This window comes from Xenopus tropicalis, chromosome 3 (genome assembly GCF_000004195.4).
Source record: "Xenopus tropicalis strain Nigerian chromosome 3, UCB_Xtro_10.0, whole genome shotgun sequence".
Lineage (NCBI taxonomy): Eukaryota > Metazoa > Chordata > Amphibia > Anura > Pipidae > Xenopus > Xenopus tropicalis.
Window position 1 is genome coordinate 118,350,040 of NC_030679.2, and position 22,761 is coordinate 118,372,800.

Below are 22,761 nucleotides of genomic sequence, written 5' to 3' on the forward strand. Positions count from 1 at the left end.
ATTTCATGGGCTTAAAGCCTTTCATGATGGGGGCATGTTGACTAAATAAAGAGCAGGAGGCAGCCAATAAAATAACCAATAAAGTAAAGGCATTTTTCTTTGTAGGACATCCAATCTTTACTGTGCTGGGGGATAGCAGGTTTATTTGCATTTTCCTGTATCATAAACAGAGTACACTTTGACAGGGTAGACTGGAATCCCTAGCAGTAAAACAACACAACACAGAAAAAGATGCTGACTTCTTAAACAAGTTAAAGATTATTTATTTATAACTGTATTTCTTTCAATTAAAAAACACATAGAAACCCAACAAATATATATATATTTATATATTATACATAATATACAGATAGTTTTGTCAGTCCAACATAATATATAGAAGGTCAAAACAGAGTGTAGGATGGTTTAAGGAAGCGTCTGTTGGGCTGAGGCAATGGTGGTGCCATAAATCCAGGTCTTTTATCAGCTCCTGTCTTTGAACCACTGTAGTAGCTACTAGATGTTTTGGCAGTAGAATTATTCCTAGAAAATGAACCTGTCGCACTAGGAAACAAATAAAGAACATATTTATTAAAAAAGAGACCACAGTCTTATAACCCCAATATAATATTCCAGTTATGGGTGTAATGTTCAGCCATGTAGTTATCAGATCCCCACCAATCAACTTACATTTACCTCTGTGTGACGTGTTGGTGATGCTTTGGGTTTTTATAGTGGCTAGCAGTTTAGAAATGTACCCTATTACTAACCAAAGATTAAATTGAGTACATAAAGACCAAGAAACTGCTTTAAGGAAAAGTAACAAAATTTTCACACTACAAATATACCTTTTTAAAACATTAATTAACATATATAACAGCCCGAAATTGCAACTTCATAAGAAAAAAAGGCAATTTATAGGTCGGGAGGGCTTCTTTACGCTTGCTCTTGTTTGGATTTTTGTGCAAGCGGCGTGCACTGCTGAGAGATTGTACAGGGAGAGGGAGGGGGACCATAATTATGTCACAACAGGAGTTGCATCCTGAGCTGTAGTCAATACATGGCAATGTTACTAAAATAAAAAGGCATATGCTTAATGTAAAAAAAATTGTGTTACTGGTCCTTTACTGGTACCTAAACAAAGGCCTCTTGCACCACAATGGGTAGGGCACCCCTTTCATTAGGGAAGTGACAATGTTATAGCGATCTAATAGCAACAGAGCTAGTACAGTAAGGTACTTTATATGATTGCTAAAGGTTGTACCTAGAGCATTCACTGTCTCTTACCCCCCCATTTTTGTCCTGCACTCCCAATTACCTTTCTTTTTGTATGTTGTGTAATAATGCATACTAAAAGTCAGTCATTATCTGACATTTTGAAATAAAAAATACCAATAAAAATTGTTCACTCAGAAAAAGACACAACCTTTCTCCCTATAACTTGATGCACCTGACATGGATAGGAAACAAGGATTTAACAGACAAAGATAAAAATAATCCTTATTATTTTATTTTTCCAACACACAAATCACATGACCATAAAAAGCCATAGCTGAAAGACTGGCAGCGGCGGCAGCAATTCTGCAACAATAGCTCTTGCACACATATCCCCCTATCACAATAGTACAGCAAAAACGTCATTACATATTTCATCTTGATTGGATAGAGACTTTAACCAATAATGAAAAATATACTGGCTAACATACATAACTTCTCTACCTCAAGCTACAAAACATCTAACAATAATTTTTCAACACACTGCCTGGTACAGCACTGAAATACTCTGAAACAACCCATTAGTCCATGAGGCAGAGCAGACATTGCTACACTCAGACCCCCAGAGGTCATTTTTGGCATATGAAACCCCCAGCAGTCACCATGTTGACAGACTACTGACTAACTGGAACCAGGAAGGATTGCTACAACCTGCAAACTCCTGGCAAGAATATTGAAATCTTTAAATGGTCTGATCAAGAAACAAAATCATTGCATATACTTTGTTAATCAGAAGGTCATAATGTTTAAAAATGTTGTCACTACTATCTACTCTATCATTGAATAATATGTTTGAAACTTGAAATCATTCAGTTCTAAAATGTACGTATTATTTGCGTTGTTATTTCAAATAAAGGCATTTAATTAAAAAAAACTGAAGTTGAGAAAATAAATTAGTCATGCCATCTAGCATGTGGGAACCTACTTCTTGGGATGGGACTGCTGACCATCTCCTCCAGTCTTTCGTTTTTTGGACTTCCTAAAGGTGGGGGCATTCTTCCGCTTTGTACCTTTATTACTCTTGGTGCTGAAGTAAGACGACTTTTCACCTCTCTCACCATCATCATCATCATCATCATCACTATCATATCTCCTTGCAGAGAAATTGGCAGGCCCACTAGATTTTTGGTGAATATCTTCCACTGGAAGGACAAAAAAAATTAATTTGATGAAAAATAATTTTCACTTACAGCATGAAACTTCCTTATCGCTGGCATTTGTTGCTCAATAGCATAAACAGTGGTGAAGTGCATCTAGAAAGAAATAAAATGGCCAGTTTTTATATAATTCATTCTTATATATAGCACACGTTTCAGATGCATGTTATACCTGGAAGTGTCCACTCAGAATATTTCTGTAAAACATCAATTAGCTCTGCACCATATTTCTCCAACTTATCCTCTGTAACACCATCAATCTGAAGTAACACATCAGGCTCAGGAGATAGTGATTCTGCAATACAAAAATGTTATACTGCAATGCCTTTCCATGCTCAACTTAACATTCACTCTTTTTATCTAAACCTGATATAAATGGATTACAAACACCAGGTTTAAAAGAAACAATACTATTGTGATGGAACTTACATGAACTTGCCATTACCATATCACATGCTTAACAAGCTAAGAGCTTTCATTCCTCAATTATTGCTGGCCTTAACAGCATAGCAAACAGATTATCATTTCTGGTTCTGAGCTTTCCCCTGGTTGGCTGCAATCTACATTTGGCATGAATCTTGGCTTGTTAATTTCACATATATTAATATAGATTAAAATGAACTGGACACCAGCTTTGAAGTCTATGAGAAAGTCTCTCGGATAACTTTCCAAACATTACCCACTATGGTGGAGTAGCTGCTCACCTGCAATTCTCCGTATTGTGGCCGTGTTGAAGATGTTGAAGTAATGAACTCCAAATATTTTGCCCAGGCGTTTACAGAGTTCTGTGAGCTCTGCCTGGCACTTCTTGACCATTTCTTCCCTTTGGGACGTATTAGCGACAACTGATGCCTTTTGCTTTCTGAGGCTGGAGGCATTTTCGGTGTCTTGGAACTCAACCTGTTATTTTTTTTTTTTTTTAAAAAAAGTGCTGCTCTTAATTCAGTGAGCCAGAACATATATACTTACAAAACCACTAGAAATCCAACCTCCCAGCTTTGTACACATGAATACTGTATATTGCAGACGCACCGTCAAGAATCCATTTAGCACAGCCTGCGCCCGCTCTCCTGTTTTTACATAGGCCACAGCCTGATCATTGGCAGTAATGTAAAGCTCTTCATCTAATATCCTGTCCAGGACTAACTTCCGGAAGAGACGTTCTGCATTGTGCCGTGAATAAGCAGCTCCTTTCCCAAATAGCCCAGTTTGGATTTTTGCAGACTTAGAACCTGGTGTAATGAAAGTAATACAAAGCTACTACCTATTTGTTGCTTAAATATTAATTGCAGTCTCATACAAGGAATAGTGTTTAGATTATGGGCCTAAATAAACATGCAAAAGTGTAACATTTATGTACTATTTCTCAGCAATAAATCTTTTCCTGATATTCTAGGCAATATTTATCTTTACTCAAGTATGTGACACTAAACTGCATTTGTACAAACCCCAGCATTTGTATGTGAGGGGGATAATAGGAATTTCAAATGTACAGTGGCTGGATGGTCACAGGTGGAACATATGTATACCACTACTTGGGTTCTTGAAGTTTGGCACTCACCTAGGAATATATCTACCATCATGTTAAGGGTCAGTCGACTGCTGTTGCTTCTACCCTTGCCACGTGCTGAAGAGCAATTTTCTTGCACAAATCTCACAATGTTTCTCACATCATCGGTCACATTTCTGGATTTGAACTCCTTATTAAAACAGCAGAATGTAAAAATAGTGAACAACCAATTTATTTGTGCAATTGTCTGAGAGATTAACGGTAATATTATGTTGAAAGTGAAAAGTAGCAGGTGTTCTCAAATATAATAAAGGTATAGAATCTATTATATAACCGCATATAGTTCAAGCGAAAAATTATTCATTCCCATTTCACTTGCACTCCAGCTACTTTGTAATATTCTTATGATCTAAGCAAGCATTAATCCACACAGGTGGCCGAATAAGTCTATGCACTTAAGACATAGTACCTTTTCTGAAAAGACCCCTAACATAGCAAGCCCCCAGCATTCTAAATGCATTTGCATTGGTTAAGAGGGGTGCTTACTTTAGATTTCAATTTTAGCATGACTTAAAAAGCAGATTATTTACAAACTGTCTTCATTTTTGCTTGTTTCTTTCTTTTTATTGAATGTAATGTTTTTTGTTTTTTTTGCAGCTCCTTAATATGGAAATTCAAAATGGCCTTGCTATTCAGAACTGGTAAGTTGTATGAATGAAAAACTTGAAGATGAACAGTGAAAGGCTTGAACAGAAGATTTGCAGGTGGCATGAAGTTTAGAATAAAAAAAAACCACACACAAAAAGAGCATTTGCAAAGCTGTTTAGCTCTTCAAGTGTTGTAAAGAAACTTCACTGGTGTTGTGCTCACAGAATCAGTTTTCATTCTATCCTTGGACTTTGCTATCTATTCTATTGTATGCTGCGCTGTGGTTCCAAGGCCAGACTCTTTTCAATGAAACTTTTTGAAAAGAAGGAATAAGTTACTTTACTAGCAGGAAATACATGACATCAATGTGGAAACTGAATAACATTTTTCTATATAAATCAAACCGATTTATATTCGGTACCTAATCGGCCCATGTATGGGCACTCCCAACCGATATTTGGCCTGAAATCGGCCAGATCTCGATCGGGCAGGTTAAAAAATCTAGTGGGATGGGGGACCGCATCGGCTTGTTGATGCAGTCCCCGGACCGACTTTTCCTATACCCGCCGTTATAATTCGATCATTTGTCCCCAGGGCCAAACGGTCGAATTACCCTGGATTCTCCCGATATCGCCCACCCGTAGGTGGGGGATATCGGGAGAAGATCCGCTCGCTTGGAGCGGATCTTATGGTGTATGGGGACCTTTACAGGAAATATTTACCAATGTTGTATTTAACATCTCTATATAGACATCATGTTGAAGATGATACAAATTGAATCAAACAGAAACTTCTTTTCAAAACAAATCTTACTTGTTGCTCTTATATTGAACATACATAGCTCAACAGTTCATCAACTGCTGTGGAAATTCTACAAATGACTACTGTAACTACTACAAACTACTGTATCAACTGTCAAGGGTCTGTAAAGCAGTGAGATGAATAAGCCCTGGTGTTTAAAGGATAAACATTTGCAAAGTCCAGTCTTTGGCACTAGAATAAATTAGAAGACTCACCTTCCTCCCAAGACAGTTATCACAACTGACTCGTGTGTTCTCTTTGCAGAAGTTTGGATTAAAATTATTTTCACCAAAATAAGCCAGGAGTTGCATCCTGCGACACTCCACTACATTTTCACAGTAGTGGACCATACTGTATAGGTTGTTAAAATGTGTCTGTTTTGTATGGCTGTTTCCATCTTTCTCCACTGAAAAAAAGAGGAGTCTTGAAATTATATGTCTGCTGGGTTGCACACAATATTCCCACTATTGTGAATATTTTAAGCAGTATAACAAAGATGTATGTATTTCTTGTGGCCCAACAGTAAATGTCAATCAATTTTACACAAGCCCTGATTGATCAACACTGTTGAATTAAGCTGGGGTTCTAAATGCAATGAGATAAGGTAATGTAAACATTTGGGACCCTGGAGTGTCTACTCACTTTGTATTAGCCTACGAATTCTTGTTACATCACTGTAGCTGTAGAACAGGAGGCAGTGGGATATTTCCCCGTCTCGGCCAGCTCTCCCTGACTCCTGGTAATATCCCTCCACAGACTTTGGTAGAGAAGCATGAATGACATACCTCACATCTGGCTTATCAATGCCCATTCCAAAGGCAATGGTAGCACAGATTACCTGCATAAAAACCAAAAAAAGAAAATGTTTTAAATGTCACCTCAGAATGAAAAGCAATAGATGATACAAACCTTCTATGAGCTGCCAGCAAATCCAAGCCTTGTTGAAGAGTGAAGAAGCCAAAATATAAAATAAGGTGGTCAGCAATAAATAAAATAATGTATAAATAAATGTGAGAGTCCTTCATCAAAAGTCCATTGTTAAACATGTTGTACAACTATCATATTCTAGATTAGCAGTTCTCAACCTGTGGGTCGGGACCCCTTTGGGGGTCGAATGACCCTTTCACAGGGGTCGCCTAAGACCATTGGAAAACACATATTTCCAATGGTCTTAGGAACCGAGACACCGTTCCTCTATGGTTGGGGGTCACCACAACATGAGGAACTGTATTAAAGGGTTGCGGCATTAGGAAGGTTGAAAACCACTGTTCTAGAGCCAAATGCCCTAAGTGTACTCTTGTTAGGGTAGCTGTGCATGTATAATTTGTCCCTCGCTGCAAGTGCAATGTCTGCATTAAAAGATAGAGCTTGCAGCAAAAGCTCAGGTCAGCAGGCACTGTGCTCTCTGCTGAATGTGCCGTAAACTATTTTCCACTGGTAAAACATTCTGATATATTCTCAGCTGCCAACATAATAGCCAACTAAGTATAGCTAAAGATGCATTAAACTTTAGGTAACACCCAGGAGCTAGCATTATCCAGTTAAAACTTGAAGCTGTAAGTGAGCAGGGCCCAATATTTTCTCTGCACCAGTTTACATATAAGAAGCTTAAAACTTTGAGGACATTAACTGCTAACCAAACAGAAGCAAAACACAGAAAAGGGGAAGCACATGGGCACACATATTCATGCCCTTTAACTATGTGTAATTTCAAGAGAAGCTTGAGGGGCAACATACAAATAGAGCTCTGTACTTATCAACTGATCAATGCAGGTAATTATTTTAGGCATAAAGCTCTAGCTATGTCACAGATTTCCAAGTGGTCCTGACAGATAGTATGTGCCCCCCCATTAGTGACAAGAAATACAAAATATTGCAAGTACCAAAGATGGAAGGAACAGGTCTACATTCAAGAGAGAAACCAAAAACATTATGATATACTAGAATAAGAAAATAATATGACAAGAATGCCAACATAATTCCTTCTATAGTCAGTGCAATACCTGGCAATCATCTTGGTTTATCCACTTATGCTGTACATAATCTCTGTTAGAGTCAGCTAGTCCTGCATGATATGCAAGTGCAGCAAGGCCCCCCTTCTGCAGGGTATCTGCCATTGTATCACACTCATGTCGTGACAGACAATAAATGATTCCGGAATCATCTATAAAATTAAACACAGAACTATAAACCAGTATTTCAGTTTTTTCTAAACCTGCAGTAGTTCCATACAATTTAAAAATAATTTAGTTTTCAAGTTTACATATTTATTTTCATTTACCACTACATAATAGGGCAGGACATTGAACAAATTGAAAGCAATGCCAATAACCTTCATAACCAAAAATTTTGCATGTTATGTGGCATAACACATGCATACATAAGTAAATGCATGACACATAAGGGCGACAAGCCTACTTGTCATGGCTACTAAATGCCCGAATATACCCTGCCATAGACAATACAGAGAATTGCCTCTACTAAAACACACGTACAGACAATTATCAATAAATGATCAGCATTGTCTGTTTTTGTAGCTGTGACAAGTAGCTCCCCGTGTCTTCACCCCTAAGGGGGTGCATGTAAGGGCCGCTGTTTGTACTTAGCATATTGCCATCTGCCCTTTTGCACGGGACAGCATTAGACAAGCACACTAATTATAATGTATAACTGCAGTTACAGCAGAACTGGCTACAAGTTTAGTACTTACTTGGGTGATATTTCTTGATCCACTCCACACAGTCCAATGCCACCCTCTTGGGTTTTTTTGGAAGTACGTCATATTTTAGGTTGTCTCGGTTAAAGCTCATTGTAAATCTAAATAAAGATGACAGATACAGTTGAGAACCCTCTGTATCTGATTTCCAACAGCTCAATAAAGAGACAGTGTAAATGCTTACCATGCAGCGCTTATTCTGGAGCTGCTGCTGCTGCCTAAGCAGCACAGATGCCGCGTATCAATATCTGGACTAGCAGTGGCTTTTTGCCACCACTGGTAACTGGCTGCTCTTTGCCACCTGAGGGAAGGTTCTCCCCTTGCCTCATGACAGGAGCTGCCCTGTAACCATTTTGTTTCTTAGATTAATTTGTATTCTTATGTAGTCTGCAAGTTGTGCAAAATAATAGCCTTAAAGTGATACTGACACAAAAAAACTACTTTTCAAAATATTAATTAAAAATATTTTTAAAAGTATTTTTTTTGAGCATTTTTCACTGACAGAGCAGCTTCTTTAAGTAATTGTTACTTGAAGTTCCTAAACCTGACTGTTTTGCCAACCTGACTGTCCCTCCTCAACCTGTCAGGTATAGCTTCTAATGCTAACGGACTCCTGCTGCACAAATATGCCAGCCCACTCATAGAGGAACATGGGGGAAGAGATAGGTAATGTAAAAACATCAGGAAACTACTTTTAAGACAAAATTATAAATAGCACGCTAAGAATGTTATAATAGATTTAATTTCTGGTGTCAGTACCTCTCTAACCAACTTCAGCAAGACAAACTTACATTTGAGGTTTGGTCATCTTTAGTTGATTAAGAATATCCTTCTGTACACGGGGGTTTGCAGTTGCTGTGAGAGCCATCATTGGTACAGACTGAAACTTCTGGCGTAGCATGTTCAGACGCTTGTAGTCTGGCCGGAAATCATGGCCCCACTAAAACAGATTACAGTGCAACGTAATACATTAATGAGCACACATGCAGCACAATTTGAAAGCAGGAGACAATAAGAACATACCTGACTGACACAGTGAGCCTCATCGATGACAAATCGTGCCAGCAACTGACGCTCATATAGATTTTCCATGGTTGATATTAGCCTGGTACTTGCACAGACCTATGCATCAGGAGAAAAAAAAAAAAAAGGATTACTTAAAAATACTGTGCACAACTAGAGATAATAGCAAAACACAGCCATTTATACCCGCAGCACAACTAATTTTTTAAATGCACTGCTAGATTTATTACTGCTAGATATGCAAATAATTGTGCAGGAAGAAACAGGTCAAATCATGAATTTCAAAACTCAAAAACAGATGTTCAAATCCTGCCTTCTCCACCATACCTAGGTAATACAGATTTTTGAAGCTCCACATTAATAAGTGATGACATGGGCTATGAAGTATTTGGCTCAGAAGCATGTATGTTAATAGTGTTTCCAAAAGCTGAAATAAAAATCTGTGGCAGAGCAACCTAAAGGTGTCCATACATAGTAAGATCCCAGGGCCAAAGGATCTAATTAAACCAGCGGGAATAAGTGCAGTTGGACCGAGGACCGCGTCAACAATCTGATGGGAAATCAAATCGGCCTGACTGAAATCTGCCCAATTTTAGGCCAGATGTCTGTCACCTAGTCAGCACAATGCAAATGTTCTCATAGCTAACTTTATATACAGAACTTGTTCTGAAGCAAACATTCACATCCTTTCAATTAAGTGGATAGGTGTGTACAAACGAGGAATGAAACTTCCAGTGAGCAAGAATCACTGAGATGGATCTTATATTGTCTATTCCCTAATGGTTCTGGCAAATGACACTCATTTAGGAAACATATTCCATAAATGCAAAGGGGTAGCTGCCCTTTCAATTAACTTAGTATGATGTAACCAGTGATATTCTAAGACGATTTTCAACTTATCTTTATTTTCTATGTTAAAAAAAATTATTTAGCTCTTCACTTTGGAATTTCAGCAGTTATCTGGTTGTTAAGGTTTAATTTACCCTAGCAATGAGGCACTGATTTGAATGACAGACTAAAAGAATAGGAAAGAGCCTGAATAAAAAGATAAATGATAAAGTTTTAAAAAAAAAATGTTTAAACTCCACCAGGGTGGATCTAGAAAGAAATAGTACTGTGAAATGGATTGCAACTACTTTATGGAGTAAAGTGCAGTACAGAACAGCTAAGCAAGGTTTCCTATATAACTACCACCTAACGTGCAGCAAAAATAAAAATACTTGGTCTCCCTGCACTATAAAGCCCATCACTGTTATATGCATTATTTGTAAAAAAAATACACACCTTTTCTGGAGTGACATAGAGAAGTTTAATGATAGGGTCTTTCTTAGAGAGTTGCAAATAAATACTAGCAGCTTCAGCATCTGTCTTATCTCCAGTGAGATATGTAGCTGGAATCTGCAGAGAAACACAAAGCAAGATGCATACGGTGTTTTAGTAATCATTTCCTACAAGGAGAATGAGAGGGGGCCATAAACCACTCATGCCCATTTTCACCACATGCTGAACATGTCTAAAATCTAAACTCAAAATTAAATTATTAATATACACAACTGCCTATGTAAAATGTTCTTAACTGCCATTATTGTTCTTGTGCAAATTTCAGGCAAGAACCAACTGGGAAAATTATACAAATCATCTGTGCTGGGTGTTTTCATGCAATTCTCATAGACAGCAATTGAGGACAGTTTTTATCATGAATAAAAGATGGCATATAAAATGCTTAACACCTATACCTGTACCATGGACCTAATTAAAGGAACAGTAACACCAAAAAATGAAAGTGTATAAAAGTAACTAAAATATAATGTGCTGCTGCCCTGCACTGGTAAAAGTTGTGTGTTTACTTCAGAAAGTCTACTATAATTTATATAAATAAGCTGCTATGTAGCCATGGAGGCAGCCATTCAAAGGAGAAAAGGCACAGGCACATAGCAGATAACAGATAAAACACTATTGTATTCTACAGAGCTTATCTGTTATCTGCTATGTAACCTGTGCCTTTTCTCCTTTTTTCCAGCTTGTGCAGGGCAACATTGCATTATATTTTTATTACTTTAAAGCTCTTTCATTTTATTACAGATAAAACACTATTGTATTCTACAGAGCTTATCTGTTATCTGCTATGTAACCTGTGCCTTTTCTCCTTTTTTCCAGCTTGTGCAGGGCAACATTGCATTATATTTTTATTACTTTAAAGCTCTTTCATTTTATGGTATTACTGTTCCTTTAAACTTTGACAATTTACAGAGAAAGGATGACAAAAATTGGATTGGAACCTTATTGGCATTTTACTGCCAATAGATTTGCCACATTAGTGCCACCTAGAACAATATATTTATTATGCAGAAAGCATTGCCATACCTGAGTAAAGAGCCTTAGAAGCTTTCTCTGTTTGCTTAAGATAGCAGCTGCCATTTTAATTAGCTTCCTGCTGCAGCTCTAGCCATTATAGCTCAGATCACACATTCCTATGGGTGTGGGGAGTAATTTTTATGAATTCTTATGGGAGGGGGGAGCAGGAGAGGGAAGAGAGGACAGAACTGTGCAGACTCTGGCCAAAGGAATTAAGGATTTTTCTGAGAAAGGAAGTCAGACACCCGAACAACATGTTTACAAAAAAGGAGACAAAAAGTCCTGTGTTTCTTTTGATAGAGTGCAACATTTCTGTGAGTGCTTATAGCTGTATTTACATAGACCTTTCTGATAAAGCTTACTTAGTTTTTACCTTTCCTTCTACTTTAAGAAATACTATTTTATAAATATAAGGCAACTTACATCCAAAGAGGTGAGCTTTTGAACCTGATCTACAATCAGGGACCGGAGGGGAGAGATGACAATTGTGACTCCTGGGGATACACAGCCTGGCAGTTGGTAGCATAGACTTTTCCCACCACCTAGAAAGCATAATCAGTGAGAAAATTAATACCACTCTAAATTTCATTAAGATGTAATTTAAGGTTTTTATTTATGTATGCTGTACAGTCTTCTGACGTGGATGCCATGTACGACAGATGTGTAAACATTATAGAACAGGATCTAAATTAATAATCTATGGACTGTGCAGTACCTTGGTTGTCAAGGGAAAATGCTTTGGGTTGATGGCAGATGGGGCGTTTTGTTGCGCACAGCTAGGGTATCCAATCAAAAGCCCTAACAATTTGCAGTTAGCTTTATTAATTTGATTTTATTCTGCAGTTTGCTATTTTAGAAGCTATGTGGTAGTTAATTAATTTAGCCATACTAGCATCCAAATAATGATCTGACAGTCAAACATAAATAGCAAAAGCTATAAACAAATACATAAAACAAATGTAAAATTTACACACATCTGATCTTATATTCATCACAGTACATGGTGAGAATACTGGTCATAGATATATACAAATACACAAAAAATAATGATGTACGGGTTGACTAAAAGTCTGCTGAAGCTAATTCCCAACCCACCCTCTCTCAAACAGGACATGACACAAACTGGTGAGCAGTCTTCACTTATATACCCTTCTCAATTGGCCCATCTCTTAGGCTAGGGCTAATGCCACACGGGGCTGATCCTCACCCTGCAGGCCGAGACTCAGCCGCTACACTTGAATCAGCCCAACCATGTGTGGTGCCGAAATCAGCTGTGTGTTTGCACCTGGGCTAACATAGTGGCTTGGGTTGAAGCCACAGGGTTAAGTTGAGTGTCGGGGCTGATTTTTGGCCTGCTTTTATCAGAATCAGCCCCTTGTGCCATTAACCTAATATCATTGGAGGAGATGGTTCAGGCTCAAGTATATAAACAAAGCAGAAGAGGAATAGGGGAGTGCTGGTGTTGTGGTAGGAGGTAGGGTAGGGATACATCTGTCATCTACCAAAATAAAGTATCTTCCCAGCTTGTTCCCTAACCAACCCACTCAACTGAATGCCCCAGAAATGAATGTATTAGGTAAATGTAATGTATCTGTCTGTCTGTCTGTTAGTCTGTCTGTTAATAGTTTTTGCACTACTGATTCTGACTTCTCAAACAACTTAGCAAAAGCTAGCTGATTAATAGGCCTGAAAAAGACATTGCCTGCATTATTTCAGTCAGAACTAGTGAATACAAAAGTATAAACAAAAATAAAAATATTTCTGTTGCAACCACAATTACAAGTAACTTAAAAACCATAGATATTCTTAAATTTACAAATAATAAAAAAATGCTTAGGATTATGTTTGTTTATGCAAAAAAGAAAGTTTATTTTAAATGTATTCATAATGTCATAATGCATCTCTTATACCTTTAACCTGCCTCTCTTTACCAGCAGCTTATTTTGAATAAATAACAACCGTATATACTCGAGTATAAGTAGAGTTTTTCAGCACACAAAATGTGCTGAAAAACTCACCCTCGGCTTATACTCGAGTCCCGGGCGCTCCAGACCCCCTGCTAGCAATTCCCGCTGCCCCCACCATCTCTATAGCCCCCACGCACAGCACGGACAGTCTCTGAAACAAGTTGCAGTCTTACATAGTCGCGATTTAAAGTTCCTTCAGTTCCGCTCTCAGCATGTCTATGCCAGCTTCCCACAGCAGCTTGGGGCTGTGATAGGAACAGCTGAGCCCGCTACATGAGTAATCCACACGTCCTGCTGCATTAGCCTGCTACCTGTTAGTTCACTCTTCTGCACGCCGCAGTGGCGCCTGGGGCGGAAGTGACATCACGCGCCCCTTCAGGTAATCATGGCCTCGTCTTCCAAGGTACTAGTCATATAGATATATATCTATATATCTATACTACTTTAAATGTTACATACATTACATATATATATAATACTGTAGTATATATTTCCTATAGATCCTAATTATAGTTAATCATAATTGAAGTTAAACACATATCATGTGTTTAACTTCAATCAATCAATAATTACCTATAATTAGTACCTAAGTACAGTATTTCCCATTATTAGCAATACTGATTAGGTATATCCATATCATGTGATCAGCTGCTGCATTTCTCACCCTAGGCTTATACTCGAGTTTTTCTTAGGTAAAATTAAGTACCTTGGCTTACATTCGGACCGGCTTATGCTCGAGTATATACGGTATGTATATTTTTATTGCAGGGGTTCCTCCAAAAGGTAGACCATGATATACCAAATAGATCTTGTGCTGGTGAAAGCAGCCCATAATATCCACATATAGCTCCATTAGATCGCCCTTCAGAGTACTTTTTTCAGACATTTAAAATAATGCCTTAAAAATGGGTGCTGTTCATTTTAATATAACACACTCTCAGTGTAACACTAAAATCTGTGCATCCCTGTTATAGAGATGCTTGTATATTGTAAGACCCCAATTTAGCTAAATAGTGAACGCTTAAAGAATATTCTGCAAAAAGTAACAAAAAATTGTAAGTAGTCTTTGACTAAAGGTGTGACACGAAAATCAATGAATACTTGCCTGTTGGCATAAGAATGAAGCAGTCTTCCCCAAGCAAGCATGCATTAATTGCTTCTAGCTGGTTCGTCCGGAACCGATGCAAACCAAATTTCTTGTGAAAAATCTTCATCATTTCCTTGGAGTGAGGAAAGTTAAAGCTTTTGAATCGTTCAAGGGCTGGGTTCACTATCTGTGGCTTTAGTAGGGAGTCTGTGGAAGAAAGAAAAGCACCACGCTTCTGTAATACTGATATTTTAATGGATATATCCCTGTGTAAACCTGTGAACTTTAATTAATCCTTGTATTAACACAAATTTACTTCAAGAAGATGCCAAGAGTATTAAAGCCTTTCTGCTGTAAGGTTCATCTCTATAGAAAAGTCTGACAGAAAATATGTAAGGCATGGAACAAGGCAAATGAGAGTTTACAGTGGTTAAGACTCCCAGCAATTATCATTCCAAGCAACATAAGCAAAAAGCATCAGTTCCTCCCACATTTAAAATTTTTCAGCCCCAAGTAAAGTATAAGTCTATAAATACAGAGTAAAAATCATTTAACAGGCTAGATATTAAGCAGCTGACCTGATAACTCTGTGTTAGTTTTGTCACCGACATTATGACGTGTAACTTTCTCTTTACTTCCAGAATCAAACTGTGTCTCACATATTGTTGGGTACTGTGGAGCATTTTTGCTGGAAACAGGAGGAGCTGCAGGGCTGTCCATGAGCTGATCATCAAAGTCCTCAATATCAAAGTTATCAATATCAAAGTCAAGATCAGGGTTATCCATGTCATCTATAGGCTGACTGATGGGTCTGGCGCAGGTGCTAGATGAGACTGGCTTCTCATTTTGTGGGGTATTAAACTGGCTGGTGCTAAGAACATTGCTCTGAAAACTGAAGGAGTCTTCCATCACTGAATCTCCTCCAGCCTGGAGAGAGAAGGAGGTTTTATTCTCCATTTTCTCCCTGAAATTGGGAGCAAAATCAGAAGCCCTATCATTTCCCTTTGTGCCAAACTCGTCTGCAACCAATTTATTGAATTTAAAGATTTTGTTCACAGAAGATCCAGAGAAACTTTCTGCATCCTTGGGAGCACTAACATCAAATTCCATATTTTGGGATGGACAGGAAGTCAAAGATACTGTTGAGCTGTCAGCAGGAGATGATCTTAACACAGAGTTATTTAACAAGAGGCGCTTCCTGCAAAAATAAATAAACGAAAAAGCATTTAAAATGGTCTAATAAAGGTATTAAGTCATATACATATGATTTGTCTTTTGTTTTTTTAATACCCCTAGTTTCTGTGAAGGTGCACTGTCAGTTAGCATTGCAGTCCAAATACTTTGAATGCAAGGGCCAGAAAAGCTTCAGCATGCAGTAAACTCCATTTATTTTAATAGCCTGTACTTTTAAAATGACAGAAAATAAATATCAAACCCAAGTGTAAATATGTTTTGTTTGCTTTGGGGATTTAATTAATATAAAAATAGTATACGTTGAGTTCTATTTAAAGAAGTAAGGTGGTCACCATTCAACTTGTACATACTGAAAAATATATTGTACCGAACAATGTGAAGAAATGTACTCAACATTGTCAGGTCAGTATATATTATATTTTTTTTTCAAAGTTTTATTAAGTTTTGCACTTTCTCCCCACTGTTAACAAAATTTGTTGACATTAAGTACCCAAGTCAGAGAGAGCATCAAATTCAAGGCAATACATTTGGAGTACATTTTTGTACTTCAGACATGTTTTATCTATTGGCAACTGTATAAACCAACAATAAACAACATTTCCCATTAAACATAATGTTTTGTAATTTTTTAGGGAATGAGGGAGAATTCAAAGGGAAGCAGTATTATATGATATCTGTGCATTTTGGAGCAGCAGGGAGGGGACATATCCAAGGGGACCAGATCTTGTTAAACTTTTTGGGACAACCCTGCGCATGTAGATTAACTGATACAGGGGTGTGAACTGTTACCAAGTTTAACCTATTCTCTTTTTTTTTGGGGGGGGGGGTGGCCTAATTTCCATTTAAGGGCTATTAGTATTTTTGCTTGGATAAACAGAAAACAGGTTATGTTCTGTTATGGTAGGAACTGTATCTTCCACTTGATTTAACAATATTACAGTAGGAATTAAGGGGCCAATAAGCGCCAGTAGTTGGACGATTTCCTCTGTGACCAAAATTTCTGAATGGCCAGACCAGTATATATTTTTTAGTGCTTAATACATACCGCATGTCCCTTTTTTTCTTGAGGTCCATCCCACAAGACAGCACGTGTAGCTCTGATATTGGAATCTTGTCAACCAAGTCACAGATTTCAAGCATCACACTCAAAAGATGAGAAGGCACTTTGGAATCTGGCACAATGAAAGAGGTTTGGAAGAAAAAAAAAAGTTACTAACATTTTTAATGGGCTGTTCCACCCTTAAATTTTCTTGCAATGCAGAAAAGAACTTTCATACCAAGTGAAGAAGAGACACATTGGCTCTGCAGGTGATCAGCTGTATTTTCACAGTCATTTACATCTGTTACAGAAGAGACTTTGTGTTTCCTTTGTGCACTGGTAAAAATAAAGAGAAGGAATTCTAGAATCCTCAGAGGAAACATTATAAAATATTCACAGAGCATAATTCCGCATGTTTAGACTAAAATTCTGAATGCAGGGCTGTTTGACTGTTGCAAATGTCGTTTTGCAATGTAACACCGCTGAGCACATTGGAATTATACAAGTTATTCTCAATATGCTGAGACATACAATATAAATTCAAGCAGTCAACAGCAACATCATATATAATAATCATGCTTATACTGCGGTTTTCACATTAGCAGAATGTTCATTTAGCTACACAATCACTGGCAGTACAGTGCAGAATAATCTGTACCACAGTAGATTACTACTTACCCAATTACTCTTAAAACCGGAGGAGAGGACAGACTTTCATCTGATGGGGATGGGGGAATAAAATCAGGTTCACAATCATCTTCATTTTCAATAAGTGCCTGTGAAAGCGTCTCTTGATCATGTTCTATATCATCAGTTCCTGAATAATCAATGTTCCTACATGTGTCTTTCTCTGCACTGCCTGAAAAACAATGCAATGAGTCATGCTCAGAAATGTACAAAAAACACAACAGTTATTAGATTTAAAGTAAACTGCATTTAAATTGAATCAATTACTTCTTGTAAGGTCTTTAGAATAAATGTAGGCCTCTCCAGTGGCATTAGCACTAAACTAAAAGATATGAGAGCAATTAAACTTTTAACACAAATCTTCGGATTGCTGTTAAGGCTGGACTGCAACCAAGGACCACTTTAAGCCTTGCTAAAGGGACAAATGCCACTGTTTGGGAGCATTTGGTCTGTACATCATAAGGGCAATAGTGATTCAGGGCATTTTGATGCTCAAGTGATTTGCAGCATGGCAGGTTGGCAACAAAATTGAATTAATTTTGTTTACAAACTTATTGAATTATGCATTGCCATAATAAGGTCCTCAATCATATCATGTGGCATTGTTCTACTATGAAAATGATGTCTCTTGGCAAACTTGGTTGATATGAAAATGACAAAGTTATCAACAAAGTCTTGTAAAAGCAAATGTATTTTCTAGAACAGTGTTTTCTAACTTGTTACACGTAGTGAGCTAATTATATGCATGCTGGAGGCCGAACTGAATTAAAATGATATCATTAACGTGATATCAGAATATGTAGAACTATTCTGACCAAAACCAAGTGACAAGATTCAGGAACAATAGCATATTGTATTAAAATCTATATCAACTCCTTTCATTTTAGGGCACAGTCTTGTAAAGAGACCATACAGACAACAAAGCATGGTAAATTATATATCACCTTGGTTGCACCAGACACAACTACTGATTTTCTATGTATTAAACCATTCTGCTTTGCTGCTCCTTATATTTGGCATGTTATCCCTGAATTCCTCCAGGGTCAATCCTCCCTCAGTCTCTTCAAAACCAAACTCAAAGGCTACCTCTTGGGACACTCGCATAGCACCTCAACTGGCATTTATATTGCAGTGTCACCCATTGTAACCAGCAGCACTTAATGCCCTCCTATTTGTGCCTCTAATTTACCCTCCATCCTCTTGGCTCTTTGTCACTTAGTTCTGTGGAATCTTTAATGCAAATATACTTGTTATTATTGGACTTATTTTTTATTTTAATTGCTCTGCTGTACAGTATGGCATACATAAGTAGCGCTATATAAATAAAAATACACATACCTAAATTTGTATGTTCCACAGACCCCAAACAAACTAATGATTTGTCTGGCATTTCTGCTGTTTGAGCATGCACAAGTTTTTGTGGCTCAGAAGCGATCTCATTATTCTCATATGGTTTCTTGGCACACATCTGCTTTTCAATGGTTGGCCCTTTAGGGCTCAGACACTGAATTTTAGAAGAAACAGGAGATGTGTTCTTGCAATTTTGAGGAGTTATTTTTATTTTGCCAGCCTGACTCTTGGGGGGAGACACAGATGTGTCAAAATCATCGAGATCATCCCATTCCTCCAAACTGGTAACAGAACCAAAGGAGGTATTAATCCCTGTTTTCTTGGATGCAGAATCCTCCACTCTTGGGTGCTTGTTTGCAGAGTCATTGATATGGACGTGGTCCTTCACTGCCACTGTCTGTGGCAGCTGTGTGGACTTTGTGTAGACCGGGGTGAAAAATCCATTTATTTTATTGCGTTCTGCAGATTTTGGCAAAACTGTGAGGTTTGTTTGGACATCATTTTGTTTCACATTCACATTTTTGTCCTTTAAAGCAACATTTTGCTTAACTTCAACGAAGCCAGTTGACAATGAACCATTTGGAGAACATTTCTTTTTAAAGGTAAAAACACTGTAGAGAGGAGAAAACAGAAAAAGATTAAGAACATGCCCTATGGGAAAATAATATATCAGTATGGGAGGAAAGGTAACTGAATGATGCAACATTAAAATTTGTAGAACAGCATTCACAGGAGTAGCTCAAGTTATGTGGAAAACACAATGTGCTGCAATTGTAATTTAAGTAATAATGTCTGTCTTGCATACCTTTTTTATGTCAGAGCTGCATTTAATGTTTACACCCCATACACAAAGCAAACCTGTGTAGTTCCACTTTGACCTTCAAAACAAGTTAAAGGAGAACTAAAGCCTAACTAAAGAAGTAGGGCAGAAATGTTGCACATTATGTTTTGGATTTCTGGATTTGGATTTTCTGTACCAGCCCAAAGCAACCACAGCCCTTTAGCAGGGAAGATTTGTGCCTCCAAAGATGCCCCTGTAGCCCCCCTCCATCTTCTTTTCTGCTGATTCCCTACACATGCTCTGTGCTGCTGTCAGTTACTTAGGGACTGACTCAAAATATACTGCATACATACAGTATAAATGTAACAGTAAAAAGCTGACTAGTAATTCATTCAGATTCACATTACATGACAGATCTAAAACCAGGGCATTTGCATCAGAATTGAATCATTAGTCCTGTGGCATCAGCTTATATGACAGACAACCCATATTTTCTGCTTGATAATTTGCAACAACCCCTAAGCTCAGCTTCTCAGACCACACTGAGCATGTGCACTGTCCCGGAAAGTTCCAAGGGGGAACAGAATCCAAGATGGGGAGCTCCTGTCACAACTGTAATGACCCATATCATTACTACTATACAGATGCTGAAAACTTTAAGCCAGTGCAGTCAGTTTATAATATAAAATATGGCATTTGTAGCCATAATTATTTTTAGGGTTTAATTCTCCTTTAACACTATTTATATACATTTTGTCTCCCTCTCAATCAATATAGTTTGCTGGCTCAAGCTTCACATCTTTAATCTCTCTGTCACTAAAAGGCAGCTGGGCAAGCTATGGTTGCTATCATCAGCCTTAAGCTGGCCATACACGCACCGATACTATCGCACGAAACCTCGTTTCATACGATATTCGGTGCATGTATGGCATGTCGGCGAGTCGACCGATATCGCAGGAAGCTGCTGATATCGGACGACTCGCCGATCGGCCAGGTTAGAAAATTTTGATCGGGCGCCATAGAAGTAGCCTGACCAAAATCTGCCGTCAGTGCTAAATCGGCAGAAGGAGGTAGAAATCCTATTGTTTCTACCTCCTTATCTGCTGTTTCAGCCCTGACTGTGTGTGGCGGCTCTGACGATGTTTCGTGCGACCGATGGTCGAACGAAACATCGTCAGATCGCCACGTGTATGGCCAGCTTAAGCTATATATGTCACACCTCCATCTCACCATAGTTGTTGTTTTGTACGCTAACCTGTGTGCCATAAGAGAATTTCCTATGTTTACCCGTAGCTTTACTATACAAACACATATCATTAAGGAATGAGGGCAGTGTGCATTGGCACTCACCTGGATTTTGGTTTCTGAAGAGAAAGCTTGTTGGCAGTTCCCTTTGCAGAGAAAAGTTCTAGCTGCTTCTGAAGATTATTTTGTGGAAGAGCAGCCATGCTAAAATAAAAGGAAGTTTATGTTAATATGAAACAGATTAGGACAATAAAAAAGGAGAGAACTTACAACTTACATGTGGGAGGCTCTATCATGGAGAACATACAGGTTCCAGTGACTTTACACCAATGCCCATTTGCCAGAGGCATTCAACCAGGATAAAGTTTTTAAAATGCCATGAAGCTGTAAGCACCACAGGGTTTAGCAAAGAGCCCTGTTCAGCACGAAAAGCTCCACTTCTCCTTCAGGCTTTGCGCTATTTCTTCACACTCTCCGCACCATTCTCTCATAGTTCCCTCTCCTCTATTGGCGCCGCAGGAAGTTTGCAGGGATTTGCTGGAGTGAAAGAAACGACAAAAAAGAGCGACTCTTTTCCCTTAGTAACGCGCCGTGGATACGGCGAGATTATTTTACGTCACGCCTATCCGTACTCTCCGCACAAGTTCTAGATTTCAGAGAATGAGCGGGGTGGTGACGTCAGTTCCGGTTTTACTGGGCGCTTACTGGACTGAGGCACTGGGTAGCAGGGTGTTGTGATGTGTCCCAGTCCGCCAGTGCCACACTTATGTAGTGATTTACCCTTAAACATGGAAACATGATGAATACAGCCCCTGGGAAATACACATACAGAACCTTGCAAGATATATAAATATTATATATAAAATATAATGTGCTGCTGTTCTGCACTTGGAAAACTGGTGTGTTTGGTATAGTTTATATAAATATTCAATGCTGTGTAGCCATGCGGGGCAGCCTGCAAGCTGGTAAAAGGAGAAAAGACACAGGGAGATAACAGGCTCTGTTGAACATAATGGAGTTTTATAATAATGGAACATAATTGAGTTAGCTGCTAAGTAACCTGTGCCTTTTTTGCATTTGAATGGCTGCCCCCATGGCTACACAGAAACTTTGTTTATATAAACTATAGTAGTCTTTCTAGGGCCCCAGTTGTAGCAGTGCAGGACAATGGTATTTTATATTGTAATTACTTTTGTACACTTTCATTTTTTGGTGTTACTGTTTCTTTAAGTGTGGGCATATGATTATACCAAAAGGCAATTTACATCTAAAAGAAATGCTGTTAATTGGAATTTCTCACTACTTATTGAAGCTTTTCTGTTTTCTTGTGAAAATTATAATTTAAACCAATGATCCCCAACCAGTGGCTCGGGGGTTACATGTTGCTCCCCAACCAGGGGCGCTTCTGCCATGAGGCGAGTTGAGAAACTCGCCTCAGGCGGCAGAAGCGCCCCAGTTACAAGGGGCGGCAAAAAGCCGCTCCTGGTAACTTTAAGAGCCGAATTTCCGGTTTTTAAACCGGAAATTCGGCTCTTCTAGTGCAGTGCTAGCGATCAGACCGCCCCCGGACCCGCTCCTGCGCTGGAGAGGTAAGCGCTGGGGAGCGGGAGGGGGGCGGCATCCAGGAGCTGCCTCAGGCGGCAAGAGGGGCCCAAACGCCCCTGTCCCCAACCCCTTGGATGTTGCTCTCAGTGCCCCCAAAACCAGGTAGTTATTTTCGAATTGCTGACTTGGGGGCAAGTCTTGGTTGAATAAAAACAAGATTTACCACCAAATAAAGCCCCTGTAAGCTGATTAGTGTGCATAGAGGCTCCCTAATAGCCAATCTTAGCCCTTATTTGGCTCCTCCATGAACTTTTATGGTGCTTGTGTTGCTCTCCATGCCTTTTTAAATTTGACTGTGCCTCACGAGTAAGAAAGGTTGAATATGCTGTTGAATATGCTGTT

At 38.6% G+C, this 22,761-nt stretch overlaps 1 protein-coding gene across 2 annotated transcripts; it reads right to left on the reverse strand.

Annotated features, from left to right (window-relative positions):
• Positions 1 to 237: 237 nt before the first annotated feature.
• On the reverse strand, positions 238 to 21,532 carry blm (Bloom syndrome RecQ like helicase). Of its 2 annotated transcripts, XM_012958409.3 has the most exons (22): positions 21,092 to 21,527; positions 20,920 to 21,018; positions 18,777 to 19,399; positions 17,430 to 17,610; positions 16,990 to 17,087; positions 16,758 to 16,884; positions 15,097 to 15,716; positions 14,537 to 14,725; positions 11,888 to 12,006; positions 10,394 to 10,507; positions 9,110 to 9,208; positions 8,878 to 9,026; positions 8,081 to 8,187; positions 7,374 to 7,534; positions 6,013 to 6,208; positions 5,586 to 5,776; positions 3,973 to 4,111; positions 3,444 to 3,643; positions 3,116 to 3,311; positions 2,584 to 2,706; positions 2,180 to 2,396; positions 238 to 543 (listed from the first exon to the last, which is right to left on the reverse strand). In XM_012958409.3, the coding sequence occupies exons 2-22, from the start codon at positions 21,015 to 21,017 to the stop codon at positions 384 to 386; spliced, it is 4,107 nt and encodes a 1,368-aa protein (XP_012813863.2). In that variant the 5' UTR covers position 21,018; positions 21,092 to 21,527; the 3' UTR covers positions 238 to 383.
• Between the last annotated feature and the right edge of the window lie 1,229 nt (positions 21,533 to 22,761).

What these genes read in the sequence shown, in the direction of transcription:
- blm (XM_012958409.3), bottom strand. Translation starts at nt 21,017, where the DNA reads ATGGCTGCTCTTCCACAAAATAATCTTCAGAAGCAGCTAGAACTTTTC. An exon ending in GATCAAGAAATATCACCCAA is followed by an intron (nt 7,535 to 8,080) that starts GTAAGTACTAAA and finishes TTAATTTTATAG; the next exon opens with ATGATTCCGGAATCATTTAT. An exon ending in TGCTAAATGGATTCTTGACG is followed by an intron (nt 3,312 to 3,443) that starts GTGCGTCTGCAA and finishes AAAAAATAACAG; the next exon opens with GTTGAGTTCCAAGACACCGA.